Source organism: Acomys russatus, chromosome 32 (genome assembly GCF_903995435.1).
Source record: "Acomys russatus chromosome 32, mAcoRus1.1, whole genome shotgun sequence".
Taxonomy (NCBI): domain Eukaryota; kingdom Metazoa; phylum Chordata; class Mammalia; order Rodentia; family Muridae; genus Acomys; species Acomys russatus.
This window is the reverse complement of record NC_067168.1, coordinates 23,105,514-23,121,558: the sequence shown is the minus strand read 5'-3', so window position 1 is coordinate 23,121,558 and position 16,045 is coordinate 23,105,514. Positions and strand designations below refer to the sequence as shown.

At 42.3% G+C, this 16,045-nt stretch overlaps 1 protein-coding gene across 9 annotated transcripts in view; it reads right to left on the bottom strand.

Moving 5' to 3' along the window:
- Tfdp2 (transcription factor Dp-2) overlaps positions 1-16,045 on the bottom strand; it is a 124,519-nt gene that overhangs the window by 4,946 nt on the left and 103,528 nt on the right. For all 9 annotated transcript variants that reach the window (XM_051140666.1, XM_051140669.1, XM_051140660.1 and 6 more), the window contains 2 exons: positions 6,327-6,478; positions 2,749-2,915 (listed from right to left, as the gene is read on the bottom strand). In XM_051140666.1, coding sequence (XP_050996623.1) covers positions 2,749-2,915; positions 6,327-6,478 — 319 coding nt within the window. The remainder of the gene's footprint in view (positions 1-2,748; positions 2,916-6,326; positions 6,479-16,045) is intronic.

The window sequence follows — 16,045 nt, the reverse complement described above, 5'->3', positions numbered from 1 at the left end:
CTAGACAATCCATATATGTACCAACTAATGAAGAATGAAAATATACATCCATAAAATGAAATATTTGCCAATAAAAAGGAATTCGTAAGCCGGGCGTGGTGGCGCACGCCTTTAATCCCAGCACTTGGGAGGCAGAGGCAGGTGGATTGCTGTGAGTTCGACGCCAGCCTGGTCTACAAAGTGAGTCCAGGATGGCCAAGGCTACACAGAGAAACCCTGTCTTGAAAACCAAAGGGGGGGGGGGGAATTCGTGTCGCCGGGCGTGTTGGCACATGCCTTTAATCCCAGCACTTGGGAGGCAAAGGCAGGAGGATTGCTGGTCTACAAAGCAAGACCAGGACAGACAAGACTACACAAAGAAACCTTGTCTCGAAAAACCAAACCAAACCAACTAACCAACCAACCAACCAACAAAAGGAATTTGTACAAATTGAGCCTCCCTAATCTAAAAATTTCAAATTTGAAATGTTCCAAAATTTGACATTCCTAAGCGCTGACAAAATGCCAAAAATTATAAAATTCCATGTTAAAATATCCTATAAAGTAACTGGGTACAATTGTGTATGACACATAAGGAAATCTCATGTTTAGGTTTGGGTTCAATATCTCAAATAACTTTACTAGGTAAATTCAAAGACTTCAAGGTAAAAACAACAAAAACAAATAAAACACCCAAAACTGAAACACTCTTGTTTTGTGTAACCAGGTACTTACCTCATACAAAGGCATGGGCTAGTGTGGATGACTACTGAGTACAGGAAACATACTATACAAAGTGGCCACATGTGGCCATCAAAAAGGCCACATAATGTTCACTTCCATCTATATGCAATGTCTATTGCTGGCAAATCCAACAACACCAAGAACAGGCGGGTGGGTCGGCGAACTGGATACAGGGAGTGCTGATGGCATGAATTTCTTTTCATGGTTATAATAACGTCCAAGAGCTGGACACAGAGCTGCACACCTTTACTCTCAGCTGGACAGAGGTGTACACCTTTACTCTCTGGGAAGCAGAGGCAAGGCGATCTGTAAGTTTGAGATCAGCCTGGTCTCTACTGTCAGTTCTAGGCCAGCCAGATTTTGCTGATAGATGGATGGACGGATGGACAGAGAGACAGATGATAGAAAAAAGTGTCCAGTAATTAAACAGTGGTGGCGGTTGCATACTTTTGTGACTATAGTAAAGTACCACTGAATTACATACTTTTACAAATGGGTATTTACAGGGCTGGAGAGATAGGTCACAGCTTATAAGCACTGGTTATTCTTCCAGAAGACCTAGGTTCAATTCCCAGAATCCACCTGGTGGTTCACAACTGTCTAACTCCAGTTCCAAGGGATTCTGACATTCTGTTCTCACCTCCTTGGGCAGGTGGTACACAGACATACATGTAGATAAAATACTCATCCACATAAGATTTTTTTAAAAAATAGATGTTTCATTTTATGAGAATTAAATCTTAATTCAAAAGCTGACTGGGAAAGCAGACTACTTCTATTTTTCAGGGAAAAGAAAATCAAACTGAAAAAATTTGGCATCATCTGAGAAAGCTAAAGTCTCACTCAATGCAGACCCAACAATTCCAAACTGTATGTTTGTACATTGTACTAGGACACATCCATAGAATCTTCAAAGCAGCACTGTATTTGAATAACAATTGGAAAAAACAAAATAAGAAAACAAATACCCTAAAACTTTATAAGATAAATTGTGATCTATTCATACAACAAAATTTAATATAGAAGAAAAAAGATATGTATTATAGCTACATTAAATCAGACAAAGGAATCTGAGAGACACAATGTTAAGCTAAAGAAAATCAAATCACTCCAGAAAAACCACTCCAGGCAGGTAGCACTAGGGAAACTGAGACAGGATACTGTAAGTTCTAGTCCAGCCTGGGCTACAAAGTGAGTTCCAAGATAGCCTGTGCTAAGAGTGAGGTAACCAGAAGGACATACTTTTATTTATAAATGTCATGAGGCAGCTTATCATATTTGGTTTTGCCTCTATAAAAAAGCAAATGATAATAAATAAATTTAATCCTAGAGTGTGAGATATACCTATAATCCTTGGGAGGCTGAGGTAAGAAAGTCAAGATTAGAGGCTAAGCTGGGCTAAAACAGCAAAATCTTGTCTGCAAGAAGAAACTCAAGGGAACAGTTGCATCTAAAGATGCAGGAACGACACAGATAGGATGGCGGGCATGCAATGACCCCCAGTACATGGCTCTGTTGTCTTCATGGCTCCTCTCTCTCTGTAACTCTAAGCCCTTCCTTCTGTAAGTCATGGTGTTTATCACAGCAATAGACAATTAAGAAATGTCTGCTCTCTGAATTCAGCTCTACTTAATAAATACAGTAAAGCATTCCATTAGAGTGAAACGAGGTTTTGTTTGCTTGTTAGTTTTTGGATAGACTAGGTTTTCCTAGAAGAGAGAATTACAAACAACAACAAGAACAAGAAAGCCCAAGCTTTTGACTAAAGCTTTATAGGAGTCTACATAAGTAAACTCTCAGAATTATACATCGCTGTACATCTAGTCTTGAGTCAATTTTTTTCAGTAAGTTTGTAATCCTCTAAAAATTATTGATCCCTGGGGGAAAAGGTCAGAAATTTATTGTATAGAGAACTAAAGTACCTGGCAAAGCTGGCACAGATTCTCTAAAGCACAGCATGCTGTGAGAAGGGTTAACAAGTGACTTTGGCATTCAGTCAGACATGTGTTAGTGTAGCCAGAATACCTGTGATGTAGCCTTCTAAAGCTTTTGGAACCAGTGACTTTGCGATTTTCAGGTCCTCCAGAGAGCATTTGCCTGACTCCAGACCAAAGGACATTCCCATCCGTTTCAGTACCTCTATGTCATCATGAATCTCAAAGGTGTTATCAAAATTAAAAAGATATTCAAACCTGCAAAAGAAAGCACAGAAGGGGCACATGAGATGGCTTGAACGCCAGCCTCACAACTTAAGTGCAAGTTCCTAGATCTCTTGTGCGGGCGCGCGCGCGCGCGCACACACACACACAAACACACACACACACACACACACACACACACACACACACACAAACACACACCACCCCTAAATACATACATACATTTAATTATTTTGTTTTTAAAAAATAAAGGAGGCATGGGGGCACTGGGTGCTATGGACAAACTCTGGAAGAGTTTATATCCCATGTTTTGTTTAACTTACTTGTTGTGGTGCTAGGGAGGCCCAAGGCCTTGTGAATGCTTGACAAAAGCAGGCTGAGCTCTACCCCAGCCTTTTCTGCACATTAAGTGATGGAACAAGGGCCTGAGCTCAGCCACCGTAGAGAGCACTGAGCTGCAAAAACAGAGTGCTTGGTCATTCTCCAGCAAAGCACTCACAGCCGAAAGGCTGTCCGCCTGCAGAAGTCCTCACACGCCAGCTGCAGAGACATTACTGACAGCAGAGAGGGATTCAGTCCTAAACCCAGCACTCTCCAAAGTCGTCTACAGCCACAGAGCAAGCCCATCTTGCATCCTCTCTAGCAGACTGGCATTAGCCCTGAGGAAACACTCTGAATGCTTAATTCATTTTCCTGAGTCAATGCTAACCACGGCATACTTCTGTCAATCATAAAGACCTTTCTTTTTTTTTTGATATGGGTTGTGCTACACTGCAGTTTGATCTTGAACTCTGGACTTAAGGGATCCTTCTAGGTAGGTGAGACTTCAGGCACTTGGACTAAACATACTTGACCTACATGGAAGACAATTTGAGCCAATGAAGCGCAGCCAAATCCTCTCTTGAGGAGCTCAAGAACAAACTATTTTAATCCAGTGTCACAGAGCTGAGTAGGGTGGCCCGTGCCTGAAATGCCATCACTTGGAAGGCAGGATAATTCCTTTGAGCTTAAAGCCACCTTAGGTTTCAAGAGTTCTAATGCAACCTAGGCTACATAGTGAGACTCTGTCACAACAACAAAAGCACCACGTATAAAGCACAGAGCACCTATTAGAATGTTCTTGAAAAGGAGTCAGTTTAGATGTCAGCTATACAACACCACGATTAAGAAGCAAAGATGCGCCAGCAAGATGGAGCCTAAGCTAGTCCCCCTCGGCCGTGAGGCCTCGTCTGCATGCTTCAGTCCTCTCCCGACACATCTCTTCTCCTGCAGCCTCTGAACAGTGGGGTTTACCCACCATGGAATTCTCTAGTAAAATCATGTGAGGCTGAGACTTACACAACATCTTACGCCAGGGCAGACTTACAATGTAAAGCAAGATGCCTGAGGATATGAGTCAGAATAAAGTACATTAACAAGCTTAAACTTACTCTGAAATGGGTACTTGCCAGAGAGATGAGTTTGGGCATCTCTTACGTGCTTTGTAAACTTAATTTCACTGTGGGAAAGCCTGCGGGCTAATTAAGGGCAAGATTGCTCCACCGAAGTAACTGACAGACAAGATTACTGACCTACCTCAAATAACGAGCGCACACAAGCTGCTCTATGAAGGGATGCCAGGCAAGGCATGAGTCAGTGACCACCCAGGCACAGAACCAAAACAGATCCCAGCCCGGTAAAAACAGGGTCCAAAGCCTGCTAAGGTCAATGGTTCCCGATTTTCCTGATACTTATTGTTTATCATTATAGTTATTATTTATTTATTTATCTGTTTATTTAGGTTTCTCGAGACAGGGTTTCCCTGTGTTAGCCTTGGCCGTCCTGGACTGACTTTGTAGACCAGGCTGGCCTCGAACTCACAGCGATCCACCTGCCTCTGCCTCCTGAGTGCTGGGATTAAAGGCATGTGCCTCCACATCTGGTGCTGTATTTATTTTTAAAGACAGTTCTCTTTTATGCAGGTCTCCTGGATGGCCAGTGCTGGCCAATTCACAGCAATCTTCTGCTCAATTTCAGAGTCTGGGTTTATAGGTGAGGGCTACATGCTCAGCCTCTGAAGCCCTTTAACCTAAGAAGATAATTTTATAGTCCCTCATAAAAGAAGAGTCTAGCTTTAGAGAGCAATTACAGTGGACAGGTTACAGTATGACATTTATAGTCCACTCCAGAGATGTTAACCATTTGAAGACTTCTTGGTGTTACCATGTTAACAGTTCTTCCTGACATACAAACTCTGTAGAGGGTTTGTGGCTGTGAACAATTATGCTGACATGTAGCACTTTACTGGGCTGGATAGATACTCTGTGAATTTCTCTACAGCTTTTACAAACTGGAGCTCCAGTCCACAGCTGGAACCTGTGTGGTCCTCTGCGCACCTCTAGCCTCCTCAAGAAGGAAGGGTAAGACAAACAATGTTCCACTCTGGAAAGTGCTACCTCTTACGTTGTGAATGGTGTCGGGGATTTAGACTGTTACAGATAGTTTTTAAAGGTTCACCGGCTCACGTGTTGCCGTGTGTGGAGGCAGGTGAGGGCACTGGGTGTCCTCCTTTATCACTCTCCGACTTGTTGTTTTTGAGACAGGTTCTCTCAATGAGCCAGCAAGCCCTGGCAAACCTGTCTCTGTTATCACCCTCCCCCCACCCTGCCCCACAGCTAGGGTTATAGGTCAGCATGGTACACACCCTGCTTTTATATGGGTGCAGAGGATCCAAACTCAGGACCCCATGCTTGCACAAACACTTTGCTCACTGTGCCATATCCCCAATCTTATACCCAGGACTTTAATGGTCACTTATTGATTAAGCAACAAAAGCAGCAGGTGTTCCGGCCACACCTTTTCATCTCCGCATGTGGGAGGTAAGGAAGGAGGAGGGAGTCAGTTGAGACCCCTTTATTTTTTGTTTGGTTTTTAGAGACATGGTTTCTCTATGTAGTTCTGGCTGTCCAGGAACTTGCTCTGTAGACCAGGCTGTCCTCGAACTCACAAGTGCTGGGATTAAAGGTGTACACCACCACTGCTGGGTGAGACCCCCTTCTTTAAAAAAAAAAAAAAATGTAGGAAATAGAAGCTTATGTAAGTATGATATAATAAAATGAAACAACTGGTTTCATGCCACATACTGGTCTGATATATCCTCATAATAAACTATCCCAGTGACTCACCAATGACCCGACTTCCTCCTGGGCCCTCAGTGATGGTCTGTCTAACTTACTGCAGTTACTTGCTCAGTTACCACACAAGTGTCACACATGACAGATTGGACCCAGGGACCACCATAGATATGTCACAGGCATGCACAGACAGGACCCATGTCTGAGGAGGCATTCCACAAACCCCATGGAAGCTGGTCTTGAGGGGCTGCAGATAGTGGGGTGCACCAACTTTGCATGGGAGAACATGAACAGAAGGCCAGCCCTGTACCCTCCCCAGGTCCCCACTCACTTGTCACTGGAGATGCTGCAGTCTATGACTGTTTTTCTGCTTGTGTTAATGATTATAAATGGCAGCTGAATGGTGGAGTTCAGAGCTGGAGGGCCCTGGTTTTGTTGTTCATTTTGTCGATTTCTCTGTACCAGGTTTTTAAAAGCAATTTGCTGTAATGTTCAATAAACAAAAAGTGGTCATTTAAAATGAAAAAGTCACTTGGAATTTAAATGAATTAATATAATATATTTAAAATATCTATTTCAAAATTAGAGACTTTAAACAGGTAGCCTATCTGTACTAGTAAATAAAAGTTAAACATGGTAAAAGATTAAAACACATTTCAAGGGTAAAACTTTTTTTTTGTTTTTCAAAACAGGGTTTTTCTGTGTAACAGGCCTAGTTGTCTTGGAACTTGCTGTTTAGACCAGGCTGGCCTCAAACTCACAGAGACCCACCTGCCTCTGTCTCTCCAGGCCTCGGATTAAAAAGCATGCACCGCCAGGCCTGGCAAAACACATATATTTTGATGGTGTCTAACTTAGGTGAATACTGTGGCTCTGGTTCCCATCTCCTGGAGAAACAGGCTCTGAGAACTATGGCAGAGCCTGGCAGCACAGGCAATGGTCCTGCTCACAGCGAGCCCACCTAAGCTCTGGCTCAATCCCCTCACACAGCAACCGGAGCTCAGGGTGAAATGCATCTCAGCTTCTATCTAGCCCAGAGATAAACACAGCTATGTTAAGGCAGAGAATTCTTTCTCCAGGTGATAGCTGGGACACTCACAGAAGAAAACAGACGGAAGCAGCACTGCTCTGGTTGGCTGCAGGACAGTGGGTTCCCAGCCCTTGTCAACCATGCCCCCAAATCCCTACCACAGTGGTTTCTAAGGTTTGTATAACTCAAAACCTTCCCTCAGGGTAACACTGGAACCCAGCCCAAGCTTCCCCAACCTGACATTTTCCTGAGAATACTGAGTCTTAGTATATAAAACATATAGATTTTACCACTATTTATTATAATTATTGTCACTGTCCTGTGAGAAATACAGCTTCTTAGACTGTGGGTTGAGATCCCACATGAGGTTATGTTTTGTTATAAACAAAAACAAAAACAAAAACAAAATTTGTCTGAGTCATGACAAATTAATTCAAAGTCTACCATAACATGAACCTGTGGTGTTTCTCACCTGTGTTGTAGCGTATAATTTTACTGAAGCACACAACACGAATACTGCACTGTTTATGTCCTCGCACCATGCAGCAATGACAACCACAGACTGATGCACCACACTTAAGACAACTGTATAAGGTGAACTGAGGCGATTTTACTCCAGAGTTTTCTACTCTTGTAGAAAATATAATCAATTATGAAAAACAAAGCCTGTAATATTCTTCTACCATCAGCATTATACCAATATAAAATTAGTTTATCTTTGGATTACACTGTGTTAGAATGCTTGATTTTTAAAAACTACTTCTTGCGCTGGACATGGTGGTGCACACCTTAAATCCCAGTAGCTGGGAAGCAGAGGCAGTCAGACTTCTGTGAGTTTGAGGCCAACCTGGTCTATATAAGTGAGTTCTAGGACAGCCAAAGCTATATAGAGAGACCACGTCTCAAAACAATTAACAACAAAATGTTTCTTGAGATTCATAAATCATTAAATTAATTTTGGCTTGAGATTAGGGCAGAATTTAACAATTTTTGTAATCTAAACATACTTCCGCCATTGTGCATGACATGCTTGACAAAGTGACATTCTCTGAAAATTATAAAATAAAAATGACAATCAACTGTGAAAGATATTGAAGACACTTTCTGACCTGCAGTATCAAATAATTGGCCAAACTTTAACTCTTTAAAAAAATTAAATTAGGGGCTGGAGAGATGGCTCAGTGGTTAAGAGCACTCCATGCTCTTCTAAAGGTCCTGAGTTCGACTCCCAGCAACCACATGGTGGCTCACAACCATCTACAAGGAGATCTGCTATCCTCATCTGGAGTGAAGGCATACATACAGACAGAACAATATATACATAATAAATAAATCTAATAAAAAGAAAAAGAAACAGATTAGGCCAGGCATGGTGGTGCATGCCTTTAATCCCAGTACTCAGTCAGAGGCAGGCAGATCTCTGTGAGTTCGAGTTCGAGGCCAGCCTGATCTACAAAGTGAATCCAGGAGAGGCAAGATGGAGAAACCCTGTCTCAAAAAAATAAAATAAAATAAAGTAGGAAAAAAAAAAAAAATATATATATATATATATATATATATATTATGTGAAGGTCATAGGACAACTTTAGGGAGTTGGTTCTCTCCGTCTACCTTATGTGGTATTCCAGGGACTGAGCTCAACGCACCAGATTTACATTCAAAGTGTCTTTACCTACTAGCCATCATGCTGGCCTCAAATTTTATGTAAAAATAAAGAGCCACATTCATCTTTTACATGCAAAATTGCTTTGTCTTTAATAAACAGTAAAATTATTTTCTTTTCTTTTTTCCCAACACAGGGTTTCTCTGTAATAGCCCCGTGTAATAGCCCTGGCTGGCCTGGAACTATCTTTGTAGACCAGGCTGGCCTTGAACTCGAACTCACAGCGATCCAATTGCCTCTGTCTCCAGAGTGCTGGGATTAAAGCACCATGTCCGGCTTAGTAAAAATTATTTTCTAACAAGAATGATTTTGAAATAAATTTCTTCATTGTTTATTATCAATAAGTGTTTGATTTGTATACCTATATACTCATGTCATATACTGACTCCTCAGACTAGAAGGGTCACTAAGTGGAAAAACCTGAACTAGACCACATTGTCTCGGGAGCTGTTCACACATGCTGCCCAGCTCTGTGCCCCTCGTGCTGTAGCAGAGTCGCAATATATGAAGAAATGGACAGTGATCAGGAAGGATCCTTATATCCTCACAGCTTGCTATTTAATAGCATCCAAATTGTCTTGGACGATGGAAGCAGTTGAAACAGTTATTTTCGTCCTGTTTGTTTTGCTGGAGAGTGAACCAAAGGCCTGGTGTCACCAGGCAAACACTCTACCATCCAGTTACACCCCTAACCTACTACTGTTATTTTAATAATAAGAATAAAATTACCTCCCATGTACCGTGGACTGACTTCCTTATTTGTTGCCCTTTTATTGACTCCCTTTGGCTTTTTGTTCTTTTTCAGACTCAATGTCATTTGTCCCAGAGGCTGAACAGCTTTAAGTGTGATCCTTATGGGAAAGGTTTAAAGACAGGAAAGGACACTTATGTACATAAAAGGTATGAGCTATCTATCGGTCTAATGCAGTCAAGCTCATTATGCCAACTGTCAGCTTCATGAAAATCACCTGGGAGACTGACCTCTGCCATGCCTGTGTGGGGCTACCTTGATAACAGTAAGTGAGATGGCGTGCTAGTTACTTTTTGTTGCTGTGATAAAATGCTCTGACCAAAGACAGCTCAGGGAAGAAAGGGGTTTATTTCAAGTCACAGTCTATCACTGGGTGAACTCAACGGGAACGTGGAAGCAGAAACTTGGTGGCTTGCTCACAGACCACATACTGAGCTTTCTTACTCAGCCCAGACCACTGGTCCAGGGAATGGTGCCATCCACAGTGGCCGGGCTCCCCTACAGTAACTAACAAGATAATCCCTACCATCTTCAATTGAGACTCTCTTCTCAGAAGACTCTAGGCTGTGAGCCCTAACTAGGGTATGTGAGAAAAGTATCTAATATACAAAGATAAAAGGGAGGCGGTGGCATTTTGGTAATAGTTATTCTGTGTCACGAGAACAGCGAGTTGTGACATACTAAGAAAAATCAAACCAGCTTAGCCATAACAATGCACAGAGACAACTTGAATAATTTATTTTCTATGACTACTTTGTAAATCTCATTTGATGAAAGGAATAAAAATGAAAAATTAAGAGGAATTGAGTTGTATGCCTACAGAAAACTTGCAGTTACTGGCTTCAGTAATAATTTGTTTCATTTACAGTCTGGAGCTACCTAATTCTACAAATGCTGCCAGGCTGCCCTCAGGTTAAAATCTTCTATAAATGTTTGGCTTGAAAGAAAAGTAGAAGAAAAAAATTAGGACTTACAAATTAGAGACATGTTTTTGGTATAAAGAAGCAAAGGAAAATAAATACTCAGCTGGGCACTTAAACACTTTGAAAGCTCTGCTTTATTCTATTTTATTATTGATTCATGGCCTTGAACCTGCTGTGGATATGAATACGACTCTAAGCTTGTGATTTTCCTGCTTTTACTTCCCAGGCACTGGGATTATAGGCATGTGCCACTAAAGCTGACTTATGAAATGCTAGGATTGAACCCAGAGCTTTGTGCACGTCTTTCAAAAGCTAAGCAAGCACTCCCCTAACTGTACCCGGCCTGACAGTCTCACTTTATGAGAATATTCCCTTCAGCACTGCTCTAACACAGGGAACTACAGCCATGCTCTTAAACATGAGGTTCCTTGCAGCTGTCCACTGGCTGCACCGTGCATCTTTCTGCTCTGACGATCCTTGGGACTCTGGCCATTTCCTCCCGAATAGACACCCTTGCCCCACCAGGCATGGCTTTAGGCCACTCCTCATTGGGGATCCACCTCTCTGTGACTGATATTCTCCTTGCACGTACACAGATGGCAAAGCAAGTGTTTTGAGGGACGATGGCATCAACAATATGAAACCTGAGACGAAAGAGTGACATAACAGGAGTAGAGGAAAACCCTGGGAACTGGCAGAAGGCTGAGCCATAGGCAGGTGCAGAAATCCCACCACTTGATCTAGCCCCTTCCTGGGACAGACTGGTACTAACTATCCTCTATTAACAGGCTGGAGATGTCCCTCCAGGTGGACTAGGGAATTCAGGAAGGGAAAGGGAAACCACATCCCAAGACCTTTCTCTCTCTCTTTTGTCCTCCTTCATGTTGCAGATGGGAAAGAAAGAGAAGAGAAGAGAAAGAAAAAAGAAAAAAACAAAACAAAAACCAGATGCCCCATGAATGTTCAATTATGCTATTCTCCAACTAGCCCAATTCTGCAAGAGAAGGAAAATGATCCAGCATTCCCTATGTTCAACTTTTGATTTTTTTTTTTTTGGTGTGTGTGTGTGTGTGTGTGTGTGTGTGTGTGTGTGTGCGTGCGCGCGCGCGCGCGCGTGCGTGCGTGCGTGTGTGTGTTTTTCAAGCCAGGGCTTTTCTTGTAGTCCTGGCTGTTTTGGACTTGCTTTGTAGACCAGACTGGCCTAGAATTCACAGCAATCCATCTGCCTCTGCCTCTCAAGTGCTGGGATTAAAAGCTTGCATCACCATGCCCAGCTTATTCAACTTTCTTTTATCATCAAGACCTTCTAAAGTGGCCCACAGTAGTTAGCTAGCCCCTGCTCCCTTGACAGCCTCTGTGGTTTGGCTCTGCACCTCTGAAGTCAAGAGAACCACTACCGAGCCCTGTAACCCCATCACCTGAGTCTTCTTTCCTTCAAAACCCACATATTCTAACTTGGCTGCTCTGGTTTCCCCCAAACCCTGCCCATCAACCCAGGCTTCCTGACTGTCCCCTTGAGGCCCTTGGCATAGTTCCCTTGAAGGAGATGAGGGACGAATTTAGACCCACCTATGTTTACAGAGCCTTCTTGTTAGCAGAGCTTAAAGATATCAAAAGGGGAGTTATGCAGTTTCATTGAGAATCTTGGCCAGTAGATACAGGCCCACAGCATCTAAAGAGTCTTTACAGCATGGCGTAGAGAAAGTCCCTGCTCATTTTAGACCAGACTTTGATCTTAGAAGGAAAAGGCAAAAGAAAGGGTCATAGCGGCTGGTAATGACTACCATATCACAGGCCCATGTTCCCACAGGAGTCCAGGTGTTCCCTCTGAGTGATCCACCCAGAGACTCATATGGTCATTGCAAGAGAAAGCACTTTATCATATTTTAGAGGATTTAAGGAAAACAGAGATCAAATCCTTCAATACTACCAGCCAAAGGCCATTTACCAGAGAGAAAATTGAACCTATTCTTTTTCTCCAGACAGTAAAGCAGACTACTAGGAAACATACTGATCTAACAGCAGAGTCTTTGGAGGACAAGGTACTCCTGAAAGGCAAATTCTTCACCCAATCAGGCCCAGATAGTCATAGAAAACTGCAAAAACTGTTGGCTAAGCCAAGTAAGAACTTGGACCAATCTGTCTAGACCACTACCTCAGTGTATTACAAACAGAACCTGTAAAGGGCGGGGTACAGGACAAATGGCTGAAAAACCTACTGGCTGTTAGGAAAGCTACCCAAGGAAGGGCCATCCTGAAGTATCCCCCTAGGACATGTGTCCTCTGTGGCCAGCCAAGGCCACCTCGCCCTTTCCGGAAACCTTTCCCAACTCCCAAGGCAAGTACTGGAGGGCAAGATGGCCCTTGGGCAGCAAGAACTTGAAAGCAGCTCCCCCATCTGAACATCGCTGGGTCCTCTGGGGCTCCACTCTCCAGAATCCCTGACAGCAGCCCCACCTGAGGAGCCCAGGGAGCTGTGAACTTCTTAGTGGATACAGAAGCCTGATGTTTCATACTGCCCTTTTCTCCAGGTCCCCAAGCCCAGGAAACAGCTACTGTAAGGGATGAATTGGGCCAGCTCCTGGGATATTTCACATAGCCTCCGACCAGTCAACAGAGACCTTTTTTGGAGGAATGTCCAACTGTGCTTTCAAATGCTAATTTCAATGCCTTGAGACAGGTTACTGGCCCCACATTAGGTCCCATTAGAAGAAAAATCAATTATTTTTTTTAATGAATCAATTCAGTAAATTATTACAACTGCAGTCTTTCTTCTTTTCTTTTCTCCCTCCACCCACCCCGAGATAGGGTTCCTCTATGTAGCCTTGGCTGTCCTAGACTCACTTTGTAGATTAGGCTGGCCTCAATCTCACAGAAATCCAACTGCCTCTGCGTCCCTGGGTACTGGGATTAAAGGCATGTGCCACCACACCCGGCTAACAGCAGTTGTCTTTAACCAATTAGTTCCCCAACAATTGACACAGAGAGACTATGATTTATTATTAAGCTGTAGGCACTATGCTGGGCAGCTTCTGAGCTGTTTTAACTCTAGTATCTTTAAAACCCATATAAAAGCCAATCACTTGCCACTCTGATGACTCCCAGACAGTTTCTGCTCCATCAGTCTGTCCTTGTAACCACATGCTCATCACCATTTTACCTCCTGGCTACTGCTCTATCTCTGGCTTCCTTTCCTCCTACCACATCTTCTGCTCTCTTTCTCCCTTGTCTTATTCTAGCATCATGCATGTTCCAGCCACAGCAGCTTCAGCTGCTGTTCCTTAAAAACCTGCTCCCAGGACAGCTTCAAATAAAGCTGCTGATTTCAATTGGTCCAGCATTTTTAGACTGTTCCAAAAAGGACTTCTTTTAAGCCTGGAACTTCTCAACATTTAGAGACTGGACCACACATGTTATTGCTAGCTTGCTTTAACCATTGTTCCCCAATTTTATTTGGGTCCCCCAAAAAGGTAGCCTATGCCCCAAATCAATGGGAAACAACCTTAAGAGAATAATGTCCCATTTCCCTTAAAGGGAGTTGAGTAGGTTTTTGGTTATTTTGGGGGGCTATGGATATTTATTAGGGATGGCTATAAGTTATTACTGGTCTTATTTTTAAAAAGCAAAGTGTAAAAACTTAAGACTTGGGGATTTCTCTTTTTTCTTTCTTAGGTAAGGAGAAAGGGGCTAAAGAGAAAGAAGGGGGGGATGCAGAAATATAGGAATAACAAGACAAAAGGTAGACTATTGTATCTACTCTTCAACTTAGCAATATTGTTATTTTTAAATAAGGTTATTTTGATACATTAGTATACATCTCGGTATGATTCAGGGTTGCTTTGCTAGACACATAGACACACACACAAACACACACACATTTTCTACTCTGGTAAGAGGTATTGTGCCTGTACAATTCATTCATAACACAAGGTTTACTTCTAGTGCTTTTAAAGCTGCTATTATAAATTGTTTAGGATAGTTAAATGATACAAGTTAATTGTTAGTTGATCAACTCATGATCATGTCACAGGAATATACATCCTAGGTTTAACAGATAGATATGATTCTATAGATAGATCATGTTAAAAAAAAATGAACAGATAAGTAGGTCTTCAAAAACCTTACAGATCTAGAGAATATGACATTTAAAGATGTTTTTATTGGGGCTGGAGAGATAGCTCAGAGGTTAAGAATGTTGCCCCTTCTTCCAAAGGTCCTGAGGTCAATTCCCAGCAACCACATGGTGGCTCACAAGCATCTATACTGAGATCTGGTGCCGCCTTCTGGAAGGCAGGGGCACATGCAGATGAAACACTGTATACTTAATCAATACATTTTTTTAAAAAAAGATGTTTTTATTATTTTAAGGATTCTTTGACAAGACAGCTCAACTCTTGGCACCACCCAACCTACCTCAAAGAAGATGATGAACATTGAAGAACCTCCATATGGAGATGGCTTCAAATGGCAAGTTAGCCCCCAGGGCAAAGAAAATGCCCTCATTTCTACCATAGACAGAATTCTGCCTAAAATGGGCAAGCTTGGATGCAGGCTGAGTTGACTGCCAAGCTTTGCCAAGACAGAGTAAGCAAGTTCTTAATAGTTTCTGCTTCACAAATGACCGTCAGATATACTAGGCCAGAAGGCTGAAGATGATGCTCCAATGTTACAGAATTTTCGGGTGGCTGTCCAGGCAGTGATCTGTCTCTGTCATTTTTTAATTTTGGAAGTTGCCAGCCTATACTTCCTGTTTACTCAGGTAATTAATTGTATTCCTTCTCAAGTTTCTGATGGGGTTGAAAACCAGATAGTTATAGTTTTACAGTTAAGTTTAGGTACTTAGAAGTTAAGAAGATGTTTTGAGCTAGACAGATGTTTTTAGATTGATAGCTACAAGATACTATAGAAAATAATTTAGGTACAAAACTTTAAAGTCACCAAGATAGGATAGATGTATTTTTTTCAAGGTTACCAAATACCTCTTGATTAGACATTATGTGTATGTCTTACCTATTGGTTTTTTGATGATTGTTTTGTATTTATTCTTACTGTATATAGTTTTTAAAATGGTGCTTTTAATTGTACAGAAAGGGGGAGATGTTAGAGGACGGTCCAGCTGTGTTTACAAAGGCTGATTTCAGTTCCTAGAGATCTGGTTCCCGCCCTGCCATGGGCATTGTTATGAATGTTGAACTATCTCCTATGTTCCCCAACTATCCCTGATTGGCTAAATAAAGATGCTGAAGCCTATGACTGGGCAGAAGAGAGGGAGTGGAGAGAGTTAGGCGCCAGGGCTTAGTTAGGTGCCAGGGCTTGGGGCTTGCAGGGAGGAGGACAAGAGCGAAAGAGAACAGGAGAAAAGGAAGAGAGAGAGAGAGAGAGAGAGAGAGAGAGAGAGAGAGAGAGAGAGAGAGAGAGAGACAGACACTCACCATGAGGCAGGACAGCGATGAGCACGTGGTTACAAGGACAGACTGATGGAGCAGAAACTGCCTGGGAGTCATCAGAGTGGCAAGTGATTGGCTTTTATGTGGGTTTCAAAGGTAATAGGATTAAAATAGCTCAGAAGCTGCCCAGCATAGTGCCTTAATTCATAGTCTCTCTGTGTCAATCATTGGGGGACTAATTGGTTAAAGAAAACTGCAGTTGCAATAATTTACTGAATTAATTTAAAAAGAGTAAT